The 23,025-nt window shown below is 38.5% G+C and overlaps 2 protein-coding genes across 2 annotated transcripts; one reads left to right on the top strand and one right to left on the bottom strand.

Annotated features, from left to right (window-relative positions):
* Positions 1-9,558: 9,558 nt before the first annotated feature.
* On the bottom strand, positions 9,559-19,961 carry LOC113507920 (segment polarity protein dishevelled homolog DVL-3-like). Its single transcript, XM_026890870.1, is given in 10 exon segments — positions 9,559-9,818; positions 10,537-10,743; positions 11,838-11,939; positions 13,704-13,861; positions 14,353-14,498; positions 15,734-15,934; positions 16,624-16,795; positions 18,999-19,438; positions 19,441-19,771; positions 19,773-19,961. Coding segments are annotated over 9 exon segments (1,860 nt in total). The 5' UTR covers positions 19,878-19,961; the 3' UTR covers positions 9,559-9,818; positions 10,537-10,538.
* Positions 19,962-20,124: 163 nt separating this feature from the next.
* Positions 20,125-21,923, top strand: LOC113507919. The gene is made up of 5 exons (XM_026890869.1): positions 20,125-20,270; positions 20,350-20,438; positions 20,631-20,755; positions 21,137-21,213; positions 21,662-21,923. The coding sequence occupies exons 1-5, from the start codon at positions 20,195-20,197 to the stop codon at positions 21,811-21,813; spliced, it is 519 nt and encodes a 172-aa protein (XP_026746670.1). The 5' UTR covers positions 20,125-20,194; the 3' UTR covers positions 21,814-21,923.
* Positions 21,924-23,025: the final 1,102 nt, after the last annotated feature.

The following is a 23,025-nucleotide window of genomic DNA, read 5'->3' as shown; positions in this document are numbered from 1 at the left end:
GGTTATTGCGTTTGCATCGTAATTGAGCTTCTATCGGACGCGTCGCTATTTTGATGGTTGTATTTTGAGGTTATAATTTTATTTTCTGTTTTTTTAATTTATAATATGATTTGTTTTACTGTATAATGTAATACCATTATGTGTATATATTAAATTTATTAGATTTTTTTAATATAGCGTTTTTTGCTCCCATTGCTAGGACAAGGCCTAAATCTTTTGAAATTTTTGGCCTTATACTGAACAGTAAATTTAATTATCTAAGACTAATAATATGTAGACCTGTGTACACACCTGTGGGACACAATGAGTGATGTCAGCTGTGTATACCTAAATTGATAGTAGATGTCGGAAAGGCAGATGAAAAAAAACCGTTAAAAATAGTGACCACTAAATATACATTATAATTTCATTTAAAATCGGTCGGTAAATCGGTAACTACAAACATTATGACGAGAATTACTAACTAGATTTCATTTCAATGTCTTGTATATCGGATCAATATTTTGCGTGGGAAACACATTAGTGGCAGACAGACATTTTCTATTTTTAGTGTGTCTTTATTCTTTTCCATAATACCCTTTCCTTTGAGACTCTTTGTTATAAATTCAGACGTTGCCAGTGCCATACTCCTACACATTGCTCAAAGCGAGATCTTTGCGTCGCATAAAGGTTGCTAGGCAACCGAATAACGAAGGATTTAGGTATGCTTTTTGAAGAGATGGTGGCCTGATATTGTGAGACTTTCTTGTCATTTATATTTATTTACTAGCTGTTACTCGCGACTTCGTCCGCGTGGTAAGAAGATATCAGTTAGGAATTTTTGAACGGAAACCCTCGAAGATTAATATTTTTCCCCGTTTTTACCACATTTTCCATTGTATCTTCGCTCCTATTAGTCGCAGCGTGATGTTATGTAGCCTAAAACCTTCCTCGATGAATGGTCTATTAAACACAAAAATAATTTTTCAATTTGAACCAGTACTTCCTGAGATTAGCGCGTTCAAACAAACAAACAAACTGTTCAGCTTTATATATTAGTATATAGATATTACGTAGATAATGTTTAAAGCGTTCATACAGACCAGCTGTATGAACGCGCTCAGTTGAAGGTGATTTTGATTAGGAAATGTTAATTTACTAAGATTATCGGCAATAATCATAAATGTTTGATTTAAGAAACATTTCTTGTCATATTATTACTGAAACTAAGTCCTCGATGATGAACAGAGTTCGGTTATGAAAACGGGAAAATTATTATAATCAATGCCGGTGTAAGGGTCACTGACACCCCGGGCGAAAATATTGTGGCGCCCACTTGAGGGAAGCAATATCAAGTGTTGGTTTTTTGCTGATCCCAAGTAAAATTATATTAAGGATTTCATCTTTCCTTTAGCGTTACTTTTGGCGGTGGAAGTATTCCACCTCTAGCGTAGAGCACAGTTCTGAGGGTTTGCGGCAGGAGAGGCAAGAGGCTCCAACTTCAGACCTTGGCGCGTCCCAGAATTTGTCGCCCTGGGCCATCGCCCCATCACGCCCTCCCCCCTAACGCCGGCACTGTATCTTATATACGCGTAACTATCAAATCATCGGACAGACCAACCATAGTCTGTAATTCATATCTGTTCGACTTAAAAAATAGTCCAGTAGGATAGAAAAAGCCTACGCTCAAAATAACTGCGTCCGTTATAAAAAAAAGTAAACATGGTTGATGAAATTCAAACAGTGAAATCAATCTCTATGCTTGTTTTACGAACGATCTGAAAAATAAAACGAATTCATATTTTTTTTCTGTTACTCCAAAGAGGATAGCATGTGTAGACAGTAACGCCATCTGTTGGCAAAACCAGGTGAATGAGTTGCAATATACAGCGGATAGATGGCGTTAATACTGTTATTCTCGATAAAACCAATATCAATACTTGAAGGCAAACAAATATTTGAAATGCGGAGAATGTATGACTGTTAATTCTTCACGCCCAAACGGCTGAACCGATTTCGATGAAATTTTAGACTATGGATTAAAATTAAGGCTTCTTTAATCCAACATCGTGAAATGAGGGTAATGATTTTATAGCTTTAAACGACGTCAGTATTTCTAGACTGTATCTTAAAAATGACTCATAAAATTTTATATAAAGTCACTCTTAGCTATCATGCTGCCTCTGTCATTACCAAGTGAAATGTAGAGACAAAAAACATTTAAGAACAATAAATATACACGGTGATTTTTTAGTCGTCTTACAAAAGCAGCCCAGTTAGATACGAAGAAAATTGAAACAAGAGAAATCTGAAACATACTCTTAAAAACAATAAAAACGCCTCCGCCCGCGCCCCTCACCATTGTTACATACAAGGCTCGGACCGCGCTCGCAACAGAGCTGTGATTCTAAAACTACGACATTGAATCATAATATTGAATAAAAATTGCTTTTTTTTTATCAAGACCGTGTTCTAGTCATTGGATACATGAACTGGGCTGCTTTTGTAAGACGAATAAAAAATCACGGTGTATAAGCTTTCTTCTTGTACCTGACCTTTATTCATATTCAAAACTTCCAAAAAGGTTGAATAAAACACAAAATAAATTACAAAATGCTATTGTTTTATTAAAATTACACGATAGTAAACATTGAACAGCTTTTATAATATCAAAAAATAATAGTTGCTTTACAAAAATCATTACAGAATAATATAAATAAACAAAGTTAGGCAGTCTACGCAGCGACGACTTTTGCGACACGACCGACGCGATTATTGCAATATGCGACACGATTCTGTCGGATACACGACAGTTTTGACATGTTATATTGAATTATACATTTCTATTAAAATTATTAAATGACTCGTTATATTTGAAATACGGCCTTCTTGCATGATAATAAAATAAACGATTAACAAGAGAGTAGTTATTTAAAGGATACACAGCAGAAACTAAAAAACATGTTTGACTAAAACCTTTGATCGCTTCCTAGCTTTTGAAATACTTGACAACACTTTTTGATCCTAATTTTATGTTTTTTTTTTATAATTTTTAGTAAATATTGTCAGTGTAGTTTGATGGACCATAAAACCGTTTTATAAAATACATAAAGATGCGACAAACATGTTTGATAGCTTCTGTCTCACTACAGGACTCTCATACAGAGAACGAACATTGCATATAAGCTTAAATTCTTCTACAAAATACATAATTTCTTACATGAAATCATTATAATCGCTTTATAAAAATTAGACAGAAATTATAAATAATCAATACATTATTAATTTAATCATTGATTATTTGAAATAATATATTTTTTAACACAGCCTTACTCAAGAACCTCACAGCCAAATGTCGTCCTATAAACATAGCAGTTATTATAACAAGAAGTCTGACAACCAGTCTAACTAAGGGGTATCGTGTTGCCCAGGTAACTGGGTTGAGGAGGTCAGATAGGCAGTCGCTCCTTGTAAAACACTGGTACTTAGCTGAAACCGGTTAGACTGGAAGCCGACTCCAACATATATGGGAAAAGGCTAAGATGATGATGTTAAGCAAGGGCGACATTTTGCTGTGTCGGTATCGAATACAGCTGTGATTGTCTGTCCGTTTAAACACTTTTTGGACGGACCAAAAAAAAGTGTTTATCACACTAGAAATAAAATTCAAAATATAAATGCTTGAATTTGAGTATTTTTGACAAATAATAATTACGTATACGTCGACTTCAAATATAATGGCACGAGTTTTGATCAATAAATATAATATGCGATTAAAAGTCGTATGTTTGTTTGTGGAGCCCTCATTTGAGCTGTTTTTGTGAATTATTTACAATAAACAATATACATAATATTGTGTTGAGAATTGTAACGAAATGCTTACTTAAAATATTTAGTTTTCAATTTGTTTGTCAAGGTTTAAAATAAATGCTTCTTATACAGGGTGTTTTGTAAATAAGTTGTCATATTTTTAATGTAACTTCTATACATTTCTGAAAAATATATGAATTCTATTGCTAATGACAATAGACGAGACTTTCTTAAAGAAAGTTCTTTACACAGAAATATTAAAAATATGACAGCACATTGACTTAACACTCCGTATCCAATAAAAAGGTTTATTAATATAAAATCATGATTTAGTTAAAATTCTCTACAAGTAAAACAATAAATATATTCAAAATAATATTTTGATATGTTTTAAAATGAATTACAATGAATATACAACTCCCGCACGTACAGGCTCAACAGAGCGAAGCTATTTATTACGAGTACCAATGTAAAATAGTTGCCAACAATAAAAAATACTGTGAAGACTCGATTTTTTCTAATTTTCTGGTCTGACAATAAAATTAAAAATCATATATTGGACACAAAAACTAGTAAATAAATAATTATCACTTAACTGCAACAAATACTTAAGAAAACTGTGTGTTAAGTATAAACTCACACCTCTAAGATGAAGAGTGCAATAAACTACAATATTATTTAAATTGCAAGAACAATGAGGCAGCGATAAATTCGCAATATAGCTTTCAATACGACATCGAACAATCGTAATTATTTTGCTATTTCTTTGTGTTCGCAATTTACTTAATATGGTAGTATATGGTACTAGTCATCTTAGAGGTTTCCGTTAATACTTACGAAATAACCGTCTTAAGTATAGTGGTAGTTAATTCATAATTAATGTTAATAACAAAGAACCTATTATTAGACAAATAGAGAAAAAAATATCTAGAATTCGATAGAAAAACTCGTTTAAAATACTATAACAACATGAATCAATATAAAATCAATTTAAAATTACAATATATCGTAAAGAAATCGAGTCTCCAAAGAACTGTCTATAATTAAATAGTCGCCATTCTTTCAAAATACTGTAAAAAGCACGCCGCTTAAAATCACTAACCAACGCGATCCCACTGTTGGGCTACGATAATAATAATAATATATAATTAGTTATACAATTTTGTAAAATCAATCGATTACACATCTCCTCAATAAATTACTTGCGTATGCATATACCCTCATTTTCTTTACTATAATTATATACAGGGTGTCACTTAAATGCGTGGTCATATTTTTTGATGTCATTTTTCGCGTCAGAAACTATAATTTTTAGTAGGGAAAGAAAATGGTCTTACCACAGTTGTCTTTCTTAGATAAAAGAATCTATGGTAAGTCCAATTAAATTATTATAGAAATGGACTATTAAAAAAATAATGAATATCATACAAAATTAACAAATTATTAAATGATGTAACGGTTAACTCACGCGTATGTATCGGGGTAGCCCGACTAGTTTCGGACCCAACCGGAGTCCTTAATCATGAGCAGACGCGGTGGGCGAGCGAGTCGAAACTAGTCGGGCAACCCCGATACATACGCGTCAGTAAACCGTTACATCATTTAATAATGAATCATTCTCACGATAGTTACTATAAAAAAAATAATAACAAAACCAACATGTTTATGTATTTGTGTGTATTCGTATTTGAGAGTATTTAAAAATCTTTTCTACAATTAATTTCTTAAAGAATTTTGTTTTTTTTCCTACATCATTTTTTTAAACTTAGACACGTCTAATCATGACCACGCATTTATGGAACACCCTTTATCATGTCTACGATAACGCTGCCTTATAACAGAGAGTTAACATGCGAGCTGGCAACGTCGCATTTCTTACAAGATTTTCAAAATTCACAAAGTTACTATTGATTTTAAATAAAATAAATAAATAAATGCGGACGACATCACATACATTGTTCTGAACCCAAAGTAAGTTGCTGAAGCACTTGTGTTATGGAATTCAGATACAACGAAGGTACCACAAACACCCAGACCCGAGACAATGTAGAAATGTGAATTCTTACATTGACCCGACCGGGGATCGAACCCGGGACCTCAGAGCTAGCGACACCTTGAAACTGGTGCGTACGCCACTCGACCACGGAGGTCGTCTTTTTTCGTTTAAATCAATATAATTTCGAAATTGTTTTAGAAATGCAACGTTGCCAGATCGCGTTTGATACGCTCTTAACGTATAGTTTTAAAAGATACGTTTTCAGTTTTAATTAGTATTAAAATCCATGTTTGTTCTAAGATTTAGCGACTGTAATTATTTATTCAGAATAAAAACTGAATAAATCATAGTGAGGTGTTAAAGTAAGGCCAACAGGACGAAATTATTTAATAATTAATATTGTTGTTATGGCAACCTAAAAATATATTAATAAAAAAAATACATACACTTGACAAATATCCATAAAGAAATTGGAAAATTTGTTCAGTATTCATCACTAAAAAAACGACAGTCCTAATTATGTTTTGTATTAAAAAATCAAAAATACTGTACCTATTAACATTTAATTCCAATCATTATCATTTCGGCAGGTCCCCTGTACCACGCAATCGCAATCGACAGTCATCTAACGATAGCGACTACCTAGTAGAGGTCACTTATAATACTAATTATATCGTCTCATTAGCCTTACTACAGTCGCGTTCATCAAAAAAACATTTCATACAGAATATTATTACCATACAAAAAATCCTACAAATCTCTGTTTACTAAATAAATTTTAAGTTTCTTATAACAGCCATGCCCCATGTTGGGCGCCATTTAATATTTTTTGAAGACTCAGGACAAGCATTCGTGGATCACACAAACGCTTGTCCTACGGGGATCGAAATCAACACGTCGCGCAGTGGGTTCGGCGTGATGACCTCAACCACTCGACTGTGCAGTCTTGTGATTGCATCTCATCGTTTTTTTAATATGCTTCTGTTAGAAATATGGCAATGCAAGCAAAATATTATAGAAAATAAAGTTTTTTACTCAAAAACATTACTGATAAACGGTGAAGGAGAACATAGTGAAGAAACCTAGATTCCAAATATTGGAATCTGAAATCGCCCGCAGTGAGCTAGCGTGGTGATCAATGCTCAACCCTATACGGGAAGAGGCCTGTGCCCAACAGTGGGGTATTAAAAGGCTGTTATTATCACGTTTAAATTTATTTAGTACGCCAGATATAGTACTATCTCAATGTTTATAAATTGTAGACAATGGCTCAGTTTACCATGGTATGTTAACACGTAGGGCCAGCGTTCGAATTCCGTTTTACGTATATTTTTTTAACGTATACTTTTATTCGGGGGCGAATATAGCTTAACTATTTATAATATTATAGAGTTTTTAAACATTATTTTTCTAAAGATTTTTATTTTACTTGGATATTACAATTGATTTTTAATTTCAATAGTTTCTGACTGTATAGGTATATAAGTAAATAAGTTGTCAACACATAATTATTAAAGTCCACTAAAAAGTGTGTATTTTTGAATTAAAACAAATATTAATTTCTTTTAAACAATATTTTCAGTTGAAACATTGTATGGTATGAAAGAATCAATTCAAAATGTAACATCTTTCATTTATTGCACAAAGGCAGAACAACAGCAAAATTTGCACGATCATTGCTAACAATTTCTCAATTGCGACATTTTTAATACAATAATAAACACAACGCCATCTAGTCTCAAACTAAGCAGACCTTGTATTATGAGTACTAGACAACTGATAAACATACTTATATATTTCTAAATACATACAAAATATAAATAAACAACACCCAGACACAAAACAAATGATCATGCTCATCACACAAACGTTTATCCTGGGTGGGGCTCGAACTCCCGACCTCCGGTATAGCAGTCAGGGTCACTAACCACTAGACCAACAGGCCAGTCATATAAACAGCTATTACCGAGCAAATTTGTCTGTTGTTGCATTATTATAAACCTGTTTTGTTTTATAGCTAGCTATTTTTCGCCCCCGACTGCATTCCTTTACATACGACTCGTTGAGACTAAGACAGACTGACAGACTACACTGTTGATATAATAATAAAGATTGTTTTGTATGTTAGTCCTTCTTGCCTTTGTAAAGTATTCAAAATGTGATGTATCTTTGCTTTTTAGACACTAGTAAGGTTTCATTGTTTTTTTTATTGATTCATGATTGATAAAAACGTTATCAACATATCCTAATGTTATAAGGAGATAAAATTTGTGACGTTGAAAGAGTATTCTCACGATCTTATAACCGATTTTGAAAATAAGATTTTACAGATAGAAAGATATATTATTTGTGAGTGTTTAAAACTATACATATTAGTTAAAAAAATATTTCTGGACCAAGTCATGGGGCAGCTATTATATTATGTATAGACAAATTGTACTCAAGACACGTAACAAACAAGGGTGGGCTTCGAACCCACGGCCTTCAGTTTAGAAGTCTGTTTCCAACCATAAAAAAGACCTTATCTATACTAATATATAAAGCTGAAGAGTTTGTTTGTTTGTTTGAACGCGCTAATCTCAGGAACTACTGGTCCAAATTGAAAAAATATTTTTGTATTGAATAGACCATTACGCTGCGACTAATAGGAGGTAAGATACAATGGAAAATATGAAAAAAACCGGGCAGGTACACCTAAATCATAACTTATATCTTCTACCCACGGGAACGAAGTCGCGGGCAACAGCTAGTTTTAATATAAGATTAGCTGACCCATGTCTACTTCGTTGAGCAGACGTATTCACAAATAACGAAACTTTCTATTGATTGTTAAAAGCTTTATCAAAATCGGTTCAGCAGATCCTGAGATTACCGTCAACGTCAATAATTCACAAACTTTACCTCTTTATAATATTTGAATTCTTAATTCAGTTTCATTATAAACATCACGCTAAGACCATTAGGAGGTGGCAGAACGGACCGAATTTCTGGACAAAACCAGTCTAGAAAATATCAAAATCTAGTAATCCAGTCTGTCTCAGCCACGTCAATCATTCAAGTTTATTAATTAAAAACTAATATGTACACTTTAATTGTAATATACATACAAATAACTATATATGGCAATCACTACGATTAAACTTAACTTAGGGAATACGACTGTCGGTAATATGACAATATATGACCGAGATATGACGAAATATGACCAATTTTTTTAGGGTCCAAAGACGCTAATAGAAAAACCATTTATGTAACTTGGAGGAAATATGACAGATATGACAAAAATAAACCTAGTTCTTTTGCGGGTCTTAAAACGGGATACTAATATCGATTCTATGGTTATTTACGAAAATTGATTTTTAATTGATATAAAAGTAGTCAGAAGCTAGAAAGTCTGACAACCAGTCTAACTAAGGGGTATCGTGTTGCCCAGGTAACTGGGTTGAGGAGGTCCGATAGGCAGTCGCTCCTTGTAAAACACTGGTACTTAGCTGAAACTAGTTAGACTGGAAGCCAACCTCAACATTGCACTTTGTGTGTTGTATTATAAAAACAGTTATAGCCAATTTGAATTAAATGGCACTGAATATACTATTAGAAACGATAGGTTAGCAAAACATTTGAACCATAAAAACATGAAGAAAGTGGATAAAAAATATTTATTAATTGCAAATATTATCAGTTTTGACTCCCTATCTGCGTTATCATTAATAAAAATACTTAAAATTAGATAAAAAATGGAAACTTTTATATAAATTACATGACATAAAAAATAGAAAAAAAATACATCATCGAAATGCTTATAAATGCATAAAAATAAATACAGTTCAAATGGAAATCCCAAATCTCCTTAAAAGACTAATATTCAAATGCCTTATAGCGTTTTTCTACAACATTACTATGACAACAGACTTGTCAACACACATCTCAGTTAAACCCATAGTTGTATATTACCGACAGTCGCAGTTTAACTTACTATAACTATCGTCCCGATATTTGGCAGTTTTCAGAGGATCCACCTCATAGCTCACTCCTGGAATATGAAAACAATGCTTTGTAAACTTTCTAAGATTTTATTTAAGAAAAATGCCTGGCGTGTGATGGAATCCTTGTGTCGCGCGGGTTGACAAATATCCAAGTCACAAGGACATTCAGGGACCTAGATTTAGGACGAGCATTCGTGGATCACAGAAATGGTTGTTCTAGACGGGGATTGAACCCGCGACACGTCGCGCGTCATGCGCGCTACAAATTATTAGTAGCAATTGTGGAAAGACTGACAACCAGTCTAAGGGGTATTGTGTTGCCCAGGTAACTGGGTTGAGGAGGTCAGAAAGGTAGTTGCTCCTTGTAAAACTCTGGTACTTAGCAATGATTAAAGTGGGAGCTGACCCTGTCAGGCCGTTGAAACGTTGATGATGACTAGTAAAAAGTTTATCAAATTAAACAAAATCAAAACAATCTACAAAACAAATATTGGACGCTATAAAATATCACTGCACATGGTAGCACTAGAACATTTCTCGTTACCCTCGGGGGTGGGAGATTTGATCTTATCTGGGACGAGGGTTCTTTGCATTTTAAGCCATCTACAGGTTACGGCTTTCTTCCTAGCAGAGGGAGAGGAGTTCTTTTCACATACAAGGGGAGATTTTTTTATCTACAGGGGGAGTTTTTTTTATTACAGGAGATTTTTTTACCCTAATTTACTTCTCGGAGTTTATCATATGTGGGCAGTAGCGCGCACTCACCGTTATAGGAACAGCACAGGCCTGTCGGGCTGGCGCTCGGGCTGTCGCTCGGGCCGCTCCCCGGGCGCGGGCTCGGCCAGCTCGGGCCCGGAGCCGCTGGACGTGGACTTGAGCTCGGGCTCGCGCGCCGCCTCCTTGGCCGTCAGCCGCTCCGAGCCGCCGGACGAGCCCCCGCTGCCGGACACCACGCTCTCCTCGCGGTTGTAGCTGGGGGGGTAGGCAGGGATGTAACTCACATGGGTAGCAATAAACGTATTGAGTATTGTAGGGTAACAATGTATATTGAACTTAGGCCCGATTTTTCAATCGTCAGATAACCTTTATCTGAGGAATATATATAGCCGTTTGACATATTTTCTATACAAAAGCTGTCAAAACGTCAATCATATTCGTCGAATAAAAGTTATCTGGCGATTGAAAAATCGGCCCTTAGATTGGTAGAACTTTAATATAAGCGATGAAGAGAGATTTTTAGGTAACAGCACTAGTCGAATTATTCGTTTAAATTTGTAATGGAAAGATTTGAACAACCAGTCAGTGAACTCAGATGAGGTAAAAAAAAAAAATATTTAAGAAATCGACTAATGCGTTAAACAAGACCCGCTGTGTCCTTTTTGTTATGAAAAAACTTCAGACAAAACAAATAGCACTAATCAAAGTACTCGTTTAAGGATGTAATGGAAAGATTTGAACACTCGTTCAGTGACCTCGGTGGAGTGAAAGAGTTTTATTTAAGAAAGCGACTTGTGTATTGGACTAGGGGTCGCTGTTATATTTCTTTTTTGGTAATTTCGCTTGATTCTCATTTATAACAATGCTTGCCCTACGAGAGTGAACCCATCACGCACATTGGGTTTGACAAATCCATCTTTATTGTCTTCTTTCCGAATTAATGAGAAACCAGTTTTTTAGGTAAAAACTTCTATAGTAAGGCCAACGAGACGAGATAAAAAACGTAAACAAGCAGACCGTTACTGAGTTACATTTCGATAGCGAGGGATTACTATCCCTGTCCTTATCACGCAGTTATGGCGTGAGTTGGTCGACGACAGCTGTCGTTGTGTTTCGTGGTACAAGAAAGCAGTCAGTACGACAGTTGTCAACATTTAGTCCGCCATGTTGTGAACAAGTTCATTCCTTCATTTTTGTCAAAATTCGAACTTTATAACAGTTTATTTAAATAAAAATGTTATGTACCCCTGAAAATGTGTTTACATTGTTTATCTCGTCTCGTTGGTCCTACTATAGATAAGTTTATATATCAATATTTATATAAAATAATGTGATAGTAAGTGACTCACCCATAGACAGTATGCTCGCTGTTGAGACACGACGAGTACTTGAACGGTATCGGCTGGTAGCCGTACGAGCCCGCATACGGCATGTAGCCGGGGCCCATGATGCTGTTCACAAAATGTACAATATTAATATAAAAGTAATATAACAATGCAAGCTGTCCCAGCATGGAAACAGGGAAGAATAAATATGAAAAAAGTATGTTGTCCGATTTTGAAACCTACCGAATTATTATTATTATTATTACTAGCCTGGAATGTCCCACTGCTGGGCAAAGGCCTCCCCACTCTTCTTCCACTTGTCTCTCTCAAGAGCCGCGAGTGACCAGTTCGGTAAGAACGAATCCAGGTCATCCCGCCATCTCCGCCTGGGTCTGCCTCCCTGACGTCGGTTTTGTGTCACGGACCATTCGGTGGTAATTTTTGCCCATTGGTTGTTTGGCATACGACATATCGAATATGTACAGAAAATTTCATTACAATCGGTCGAGTCGTATCGGAGGAGTTCAATTTCGTACACCGTGACACGAGAATTGTATGTATTAGATTGTTAGTCAACTCTATGCTATCGGAGTCAATGAACGGAGGTTCAAAGTTTTCCATTATTTTCAATATTGTACTGCTATAAGACGTGAATGTAATAGAAAATATTGAACGATCGGTCAGTGACTGTGCTGTCTTAGTAAAGCGACTGATGGAAGCTTTCTGAGGCGAAGCCTGTAATGGTCCTCCAGCAATGGGGTTCTACAGCTAGCTTGCTATATGGACCTTGACGCAAGTAGAGGTGTTTTATAAGCTTGACGTGATTGTCTGTCTATTTATTCGGGGTATCATAGCTCCCAAATCGCGAGCGTGTCGCTGGCGAGGCTGTCGCACGGTATGTGTAGAGGCCAGCGGGCCGGCGTGAGCACTTACTTGGGGTGGGGCAGCGGCGCGAGCGTGTCGCTGGCGAGGCTGTCGCACGGTATGTGTAGAGGCCAGCGGGCCGGCGTGAGCACTTACTTGGGGTGGGGCAGCGGCGCGAGCGTGTCGCTGGCGAGGCTGTCGCACGGTATGTGTAGAGGCCAGCGGGCCGGCGTGAGCACTTACTTGGGGTGGGGCAGCGGCGCGAGCGTGTCGCTGGCGAGGCTGTCGCACGGTATGTGTAGAGGCCAGCGGGCCGGCGTGAGCACTTACTTGGGGTGGGGCAGCGGCGCGAGCGTGTCGCTGGCGAGGCTGTCGCACGGTATGTGTAGAGGCCAGCGGGCCGGCGTGAGCACTTACTTGGGGTGGGGCAGCGGCGCGAGCGTGTCGCTGGCGAGGCTGTCGCACGGTATGTGTAGAGGCCAGCGGGCCGGCGTGAGCACTTACTTGGGGTGGGGCAGCGGCGCGAGCGTGTCGCTGGCGAGGCTGTCGCACGGTATGTGTAGAGGCCAGCGGGCCGGCGTGAGCACTTACTTGGGGTGGGGCAGCGGCGCGAGCGTGTCGCTGGCGAGGCTGTCGCACGGTATGTGTAGAGGCCAGCGGGCCGGCGTGAGCACTTACTTGGGGTGGGGCAGCGGCGCGAGCGTGTCGCTGGCGAGGCTGTCGCACGGTATGTGTAGAGGCCAGCGGGCCGGCGTGAGCACTTACTTGGGGTGGGGCAGCGGCGCGAGCGTGTCGCTGGCGAGGCTGTCGCACGGTATGTGTAGAGGCCAGCGGGCCGGCGTGAGCACTTACTTGGGGTGGGGCAGCGGCGCGAGCGTGTCGCTGGCGAGGCTGTCGCACGGTATGTGTAGAGGCCAGCGGGCCGGCGTGAGCACTTACTTGGGGTGGGGCAGCGGCGCGAGCGTGTCGCTGGCGAGGCTGTCGCACGGTATGTGTAGAGGCCAGCGGGCCGGCGTGAGCACTTACTTGGGGTGGGGCAGCGGCGCGAGCGTGTCGCTGGCGAGGCTGTCGCAGTCGGGCGCGCGCAGGCGCAGCGCCGCCAGCTCCGCGCACAGTTCTCCCGCCACGTAGTAACACTGCTCCGAGAACGTTATCTTGTTCACTGTGTGGCGGATGAAGCCCGCCTGAAACAATAACATACAGTGTAAAAAGACTTCATAATAATTAATTCATGTTGTTATCGTAATCGTATCGTAAATAGTAATCGTAACCCCGTGTTCAATTTTACACACACACACGCACGCTTCATTGAAAGAGCCCCGGTCCTTTTAGAGACTTAAATGGGACCACAGGACCAACATGCAGTTGGAAATGTGGTCCCATTTAAGTCTAATCACCCAGTATCCCAAAAACTTGTTGAGAAATTCAATCTATTATTATACCCTGGCTTAAACCAACTTAAAAAATGAGGTCTTTTTATTGTGTACCATAAAACGTCAGACTGGACGAATCAATTATCATGTCTCTTTTTCATTGTGATATCTCCTTGATTTCTTCGATACATGTCATCGAATTTATAAGAAGCCGATAACATATTTTACCGTCAAAAAAAAAATTCTCACAGACACAAAAATTCACCAATCCAATGGAGTATTTTAAACAACAGTACACTGACCTTCAGCATATGCGAGGCATACTTCCTGGCGTCGCGCCGGTCCGTGATGCCGGCCACATGCTGCAGGATCCAGTCCACGACGTCCGCGCCGATGAACGCGTTCGGTATCGTTATCTTCAGCCACATGCGGTCGCGGATCTCGAGGCCTTGGGAGGAGAAAATTGTACCGTGAAAACTAGTTCAAGAAAACCCCACAAAAGGCAATTTTTGGAGTAAATGTATCGGTAAGAAGTGTCTAGTTAGTCTGATACATCTTTCTAAAAGGATTTAATGTAATTTCCCTGCATACGTGATATGGGGGTTAGTTAAGACAAAGTGGATCGTGAATATAGTGAACTCTAAACTGAATTTGTAGAATTAATATCTACTATGGAACAGAATCAACGATAGTGTAAATGCAAAACTAATTTCAAGCATTACTTTCGGCTAAATCTGTTCAAGTTGAAAATGTACATTTACGGAAAGTAGAGTTTTAATGATCTATCAGCTAACAAATCATGTAAATTGAAACATGGCACACATAGAGTGTTCAATTTTTTGTGTGTGTGCGTAACACACACATACACATCAGTTAAACGTCAATACGTCAAAGACACTGTGCATTACATGACGAGGGCAGGATCCACACGTAGGTTTTTTGTCAATTTTAAGTTAAAACCAACATTGTCACATTAGGTATTTACATTTAGGTGCAGGGCATATGACAGACTTTTCATGCGATCGAGTCTGCATGGAGCGCGTGTGCATTACTGCATATAATTGCACTAGCTGTTGCCCGCGACTTCGTCCCCGTGGGTAGAAGATATAAGTTATGATTTAGGTATACCTGCCCGGTTTTTTTCACACTTTCCATTATATCTTAGCTCCTATTAGTCGCAGCGTGATGGTTTAGAATTTTTCAATTTGGACCAGTAGTTCCTGAGATTAGCGCGTTCAAACAAACAAACAAACTCTTCAGCTTTATATATTAGTATAGATAATTCTATTCTCACTTAAAAGTGCGTCACAGATATTCTGTCGTCTACGCTGCACCTTAAGGATGGTGTTGTACACAACTAACTAAATAAACACCAGTCAAAAAGTTCATCATACAGCGAACAGACTACAAGCCTCAACTGTCTCCAACATATTCGACTGGCCTGTTGATCTAGTGGTTAATGACCCTGAGTGCTATACCGGAGGTCGTGGGTTCGATTCCCACTCAGGACAAATGTTTGTGTGATGAGATCATTTGTTCTGTGTCTGGATGTAATTTATCTACAATATGTATGTATTTAGAACTATATTTTTATTAGTTGTCTAGTACTCAAAAACAAGCTCTGCTTAATTTGAGACTAGATGGCGCTGTGTGAATGTTGTCCAATATTATTATTATACATACCCGAGTCCGGCCTCAGCATGGCCCTGACGACGACAGCCATGTCCATGTTGACAGACAGCTGCGGCTCGAGCGCGGCGGCGGGCAGCGTGCTGGCGTCAGACGCGGCGCGCTCGGACGCGGAGGACACGGGCAGGGCCGACAGCGAGGGCGGCGGCGGAGGGTAGGCCTCGCGCAGGGCCGCCGTGTGGGCTACCCAGGCACCTGGGTACACGGGGCGAAGACTCATATACATACTATACAATATATAGTTACCGGCACGGATGGTTTTGTGTCCCTTTTGCGGTATGAAGTGAGGCGCGGGGCGGACTAAGTGCAGTGATTGTCTCGCAGCGCATCACGTCATAGCCGACATGAGGGATTTGTTAGAAATTCGTTCTTTGCTGCAGTTGACGACGAGTACGCATAATTGATTGGCGTTTTATTTTACGATGCGCAAAGCGATCCCCGCTCTTCCGCCGAGAACTGTAAGACCCGGTAACTATACTAATAGGGTGTTTGACTAAATCAAATCTTTTTTTTTTAAACTAGCTGGCCCGGCGAACTACTTACCGCCTAAAAGACGATGTAAAACATTTTTTTCCCGTATTTGAAAACCTTTTAAACCCTGGATCAAATCGGTTCAGCCGTTCTCAAGATTTAGCGATACTAATGAACATCACTTGCTTAGCTTGTACTGGTAAGTGTCGTCACTAGCGATTTTATTTCACTTTCTCCCATGTTTTTAGATTATTTATTATTCTTTCCCAGATTTATGTTATTTACCCTATTGATCGAGGAAAGAATCTTCAAAAAAGTCCAATAAATAATATAAAGTATTTAATCATTTAACATAACACTGCAAGGTTTTATAATACCCCATACATTTACGAAATCGTTAAAATAAAACTAACCAGGATCAATAGGCCTGACGGGTTCCGTCCTGGGTATAGTGAAGTATCCCTTGGGGTTCGGGTCCCAGCACTTGGCCACCACCAGCTTGATGGGCCCCGGCTTCTGCACCACCTCCCGGAGGACCCTCACCGCTTCATCATTGGTCATGTCTTCGAAGTTCACGTCGTTCACCTGAAAGGATAGGTAGTTGTGAAAATACTTGTTGGCAAAGTTAAATATCAGGGGTCGCTACGGAAGACCCTTCGGGCGTCGGGAGACACGTGATGACTCCCGGCCACCAAGGGCGCGGGCCTAGGAGCGGGCGTACCCATCACTGGGTAGCCAACTGCCGGATCAGGACCAAGCCCATGCCGGACGGCGGATTCGTGTTCCACAAGCACCTCAAAGGCATTGACGTCTCTTTCACGCGTGTCAGCAAGCTCTGTGGAGTCGAGTAGGGCTGATGCCTGCCAGAGCAGGAGGAATGTACCATAGTCTCATTTTGATACAATTGGGTTATGAGATTCCCTGGATTAACACAAATACTTCTATTTTCAGCTAGGTACATTAGTAGTGCTTAGCTACTTGTGGACATCCACAGACAAAATATACATTTAAAATACAAAGAAGTGATATAACGGGTAAGTAAGAATTAACTGTAATTTGACCAACTAACATTTGCTAGTCAAAATAAAAAATACGTATCCATTAGATATTATTCATTCAAGTATATGCCATCATAAAAAATGCCATCTTCCCCTATTATTGTCTAGAATACATTTCTCAAAACTTAGTCTATCAAAAATGAACCTTACTGAATTAACAATAAAGACTATGAATGTTACTGTTACAAAAAGTTTATTTTTCATTCTTTCTTAGGCAAGGGAAACCAAGATTGTTTTATAAACATGTCCAATGTTTGCTCTCATGTGAGTTTCTCATAATATTTTTACAATGATTCTTCTTCAGCAGAAGAAACAGGTATTCTTCCCATGTTCAATTATTTTGATGTCTCAATCATTGGGGAGGCCTATGTATGTCCAGCAGTGAACGAATATGGGCTGATGATGATGATGATAAACATAGTAATTTCTTTGGAAATATAAACAAATGTATTTAATGGTGTTATCTTAGCACTTGCTTTAAAATATTTTATCATTCATATATATTTTCTGCTTTTACAAGATAATCTATACTAACAATTTAATTTAATTCAATTCTTTATTGAATATCATAATTTTACATAGATGGTCAATTATTAAGTATGTATGTAGCTCATTATGGACCCTGATGAGGACTTTAAAATTAGGAGAGAGGAGGAATGTGCCAATTATTATATTTAAATACTATACATATAAACATATTATACTATCTTAGAGACATGAAGTCTATTTCTTTTAAAAACTCAGCGGGCAATGGCTTAACTAATTCAGTTACGGTTTTCTCAATATCATGTGTTCAGTTGTTATTTGGATACACAAAATTGGGGCTAGAAGAAAATTTGTTGTATATATAAAAATGTGTTATGTTATGGTAATGTTACATAAAGAAATTAAAGCAATATAAATATGAGAATAATGTTACAGTGAATTGATGATGGACAGACAGAAATAGAAGGGATAGATGTGAGTCACTATGAAAGATAGTATGATAAATAATTACAAGAAAATTAGGACCCTGTTGTTACCCTTTATATATACAAGCAAGTAGATGAAATCTAGTCTGGTTAGTTGCTAAGAATGATTTAGTTATAAATGAGCTGCATTTTATGTAAATAATGTATTGTAAAAAATCAATCAATCAAAAAAAATCAAAATTCATTCATTCAAATTAGGCTACTAAGTAGCACTTTTTGAAGGTCAGGTTACATTGGACAGCACCCAGTTTCGCCCACCCATCACATAAACATGGAGTATAGCTATCATTAGATTTCAAGTTTACATTATAGTTTATTAATTCATATTATTTCTACTTCAAAGTTCATGATCTGTCATTTGTTTCTGTACCAATTGAATAAAATAAAACTAAAGAAAAATAATATATTATAATATTTCACAACTTTCACATAAAGCTATCTAGCCTCAAACTAAGAAAAGTATGTTTATCAGTTGTCTAGTACAACTGATAAACATACTTATATATTTCTAGATATATACATAATAATATAGGTAAATGACACCTAGCATAGGAAAAGTCCTGGGTGGGAATTGAACCCACAACCTAAGGTATAGCAGTCCGGATCACTAACCACTACACCAACAGGCCAGTCATAAACATGTAATTTGTTATACTGATTGTTTTAAATTTACAATAACTAACTTAACACCTACTTACTACAACAATTTTCCACAATATACTACACACAACCCTCAAGATAGATGAAAGTCTGACATACCTGTAATATCATGTCTCCAGGCTCTATCCGTCCATCCAGAGCAACAGCACCACCTTTCATGATACTTCCAACATAGATCCCTCCATCACCACCCTTATTCGACTGCCCTACTATTGAAATCCCAAGAAAATTGACAGTATCCATGTTCAAAGTCACCGTAATAATATGCATAGACATTGTAGAGTCAGTTATGGATGAATATGAAGAAGTTCTCGACATGACTTGCGGCCTTTTTCGTCGTCTTTGAGGCCTCTTTCGAGAACTGACTTGTAGGTGGGAAACACTGCTGCATTCCGTCAGGGCCCTGTCTACAGACGCGTTCGTGTGCCTGCCCGTCGTCGTGGTGATTTCTGACTGGCTATCAAAGAGGCTGGTTGAGTCCAAATCGGAACTCAACACGGAAGCTGTCTCGTATTCCAATCCATGGTTCCCGTACTTGAGTGCCCGTTTATCCGTAAGCCCCGGTATTTATACTTGTCGCAGGACGCTCGGTGCCCTGGCCGCGAGCTGATCGTGCTGTCCGTGTCCGTACAGGTGTCTCTCGTGACGGGGGCCGGAGCCCCATGAGTTTGTTTGCCTTTACCAGCATTACTATCGGTACACTGCGATGCCCCGTCCGACGGGTTCGAGCCTTCAGCTGACACTAGCCACGACACTACACGTCCGTTAAAACAAGGTAAATGAGCGTTATCGTCCACAATTTCTTCTTTAACAACACCAAAATCATCGTCCATAGATTTGAAGAAAAACTTATAGTTTGGTCGGTTCAACTGCGTTCTTGAAGTCCAACAACGTCACTTTCTCCGGTGATATGGGGATTTTCACTAAATACGGTGTCTCCTCGTCATCTATGTAATAAATAACTTTCGTCTCCTCCATTTTTAATGCATTTATTTATCGAATAACAACACCCTTACGATCTATAAATATCGGTCGCCATCACAAATATGGCGATAAATTGGTACTGCTATTCGACACCACGAGGCGCCACAATCGCTTTTGTTTTATCAATACGGTCGGATACACACTCGAGTGTTTAAAAATGACAATTTCTTTGTAATCTGTAGCTTATTTTTCAATCTGTGGTATTTGTTTATTAGTTCAAACATTTCAAATTTAATTTTAAAACAGTCGTTTACGTACTGAGTTGTTTGTGTTGTGTTTTAAATACGAAATTTATATAAATTTGATTAAAAATGACTTCAGAGACGAAGGAAACTTGGTATTTAGACGTGGTGGAGAAGTTTGACGATTTCTGCAAAAGATTAGATGGTAATTACGTAGTGTAAACTTAAGAACTATCACGATAGACTTTCACATATTTACTTACGATTTATTCATTTATTTACAGATAAGATTGACAAAGTACAACAACAGATGAAGGCAAGCAAAAAGAAGACTGAATTAGAGACAAAACTCGCTCAGGAAATGAAGCTACATGTAAGTGACAAACATCTTTATTAAAAGGCAAAATTATTATCTAGAGTGCTGTTATTTATTTATTTTATTACAAGATATATGAGGTGACAAGTCTCAGACATCTTAAGGCTAATATTACACCCTACATTATTTAAAACGTCATCATCAACATAGGGCCATAGATACTTCTTTAATTGTCATCCTCATTTACAGCATGAGCTGACCGAACGTCTAGCGGAGTTGTCCCGACGAGGCAGTGAGCTGGATCGCGTCTGCTCTACCTTCGAGACGCACCTCTCCATCGCAGACAGTGATAGGAATCGATTGGATAACGCCAAGTAAGTTGTATCAATATCTTATCAATACTGTAACATTTATATGCTTACTAGCTCTTGCCAGTGCCAAATACTAATAAATAATGATGCCACAGCTATCTAAGTTGTGATAAAAACTTGCAACATCCAAATCCTTACAACCTTTTTGGTGTGAAAGAGTAACACACATGTTTTCGTACTTACCAACTTCCACATTATATTAGCTGTTAGGTACCAAGAATAGGTGGTACAATTTTCTTAATTTTCTGTTTTACAAAAATGACTGAAGCAATGGTTTTGAAACTAATGATAGTTATTTTTAATATTGACATATCTTCTTTCTCTATCCACCCATATTTACTATCATATAACAATTAATACCAACCTCTGTCTCTACATTTACAGAGAAACTTACCAGCTGGCTAAGGAGCTGACGGGCATCAGATGGGATTTCAGTGCACCACCAAATGTTGCCAAAGGATGTATCCTTTTTAATAACCATCATTTTACCTATCACTTGGTCTACTACTCTTCTTTTTAGGAAACACTATAAGAACCAAGGAATTTAATGAATCATTTAAGAAATAATTACTTAAACATATCAACAATTTGAGCAGCTGAGTGGTTGAGGTCACCACGCCAAACCCACTGTGCGCGTCGTGTCGCGGTTTCGATTACCGCGTAGGATAAGCATTTGTGAGATACACAAATGCTTGTTCTGAGTCTGGGTGTCTTTGTGCATGTTATTTGTATGTTTGTAATACAAGTAAATTCCTTACTGAAGCAGCAGTTTAAAAAAAAAGACACTGAAACATGGTGCTGTTAGGTCCTATATCATTAATAAATCTTTCTCAGTCACTACCTTGTCCCCGTATATTCTAAGTCTACTGTCACTATGCCGGTACCTGGTACCTCCTTAACTCGTGGCAGACATAAAGAGCGAGTCCCGCAAGCTGCTGGCGCCGCTGCAGGTGGACATGAGCAGCGCCGACAGCGCCGCGCTCTGGGACCAGCTCGCGGCCGCCGCCGCCTGTCCCGCCTGTCCTGCCCGCGGCAAGGAGAACAGGCGGGACTGCTCATAGGAGGACCTGGGTATACTATCATCTGTATTCCTTTGTATAGTTACCGGCACGGACCTTAAGCGCTGACCTTCACCTGCGCAGAAGTGATTGTTAGTGTCCCTTTTGCGGTATGAAGTGAGGCGCGGGGCGGACTCAAGTGCAGTGATTGTCCCGCAGCGCATCGCGTCATAGCTGTCACTTGCGATTGGTTGAAATTCGTTCTTTGCTGCAGTTGCATGCATCACAAGACGACGAGTACGCACAATTGATTGGCGTTTTATTTTACGATGCGTAAAGCGATCCCCACTCTTCCGCGCTCAAGATCCGTGCCGGTAACTGTATACGGTTTACGGGTTTAGATAGTGGTTTCTAATGTTTACGCCAATGTTAGACATTGAAATGAAACTACTTTTACGGATTTTATAGCGGTTTAATTTTAGATTTTCGTTCCGGATGTTTCGACACCTTTGTAGGTATCATGGTCTGCCCGTGACCATGATATCCCGTGTCGAAATCCATAAAAGTAGTTTTATTTCAATGTATTACGGTTGCTTTTGGAATTTCATCAAAAGAATAATTGACGTAATGTAATTTGTAAGAAATGTAATTATATTAAACCTAATTTTACACTTTTTGTTTCATTTGTTAGCTGTCATTTTTATGCCTTCAATAGGGATAATGACAATGTTTTTTTGCAGTATCCGTCTTGTAGTTTTTTGTATAATAATGGATACGTATTTTTTTATTTGTCCCGCAAACGTAAATTGCCCAAATTACAGTGAATGAAACGTACGCGTGACGTCACGATTGAGTATAAATTTTACTCTATCGTTACGTCACAAGCCCCCTCTCCTAAACTTTAAAGCAGTTAAACTTTGTCAATTCTAGTTTTTCTGATAAAGGAAAAAATACGTGTCTCATACTTTTCAATTATCTAACTGAGGGACTAATGAGATTTTTTCTTTTTATACCCATTCATCACCCCTATTTTACTTAACACATCTCTTAAGACTTAAGTAATATTAATGTAGTTTTGCTGCTCTTTGTTTCTCGCCTTCTGTCTACTCAGGGCCATAGATTGGGTTATAATAGTCTATAACAAAAACGAAGAACGTAGCTTTCCATTTGGCTTCGTCTATAGTTCATTAAGTATATTATACTAGCTGTTGCCCGCGACTTCGTCCGCGTGGTTAGAGGATATAAGTTATGATTTATACCTGCCCTGTTTTTTCT

Source organism: Trichoplusia ni, unplaced genomic scaffold (assembly GCF_003590095.1).
Source record: "Trichoplusia ni isolate ovarian cell line Hi5 unplaced genomic scaffold, tn1 tig00003474, whole genome shotgun sequence".
NCBI lineage: Eukaryota > Metazoa > Arthropoda > Insecta > Lepidoptera > Noctuidae > Trichoplusia > Trichoplusia ni.
This window is presented reverse-complemented; position numbering and strand designations above follow the sequence as displayed.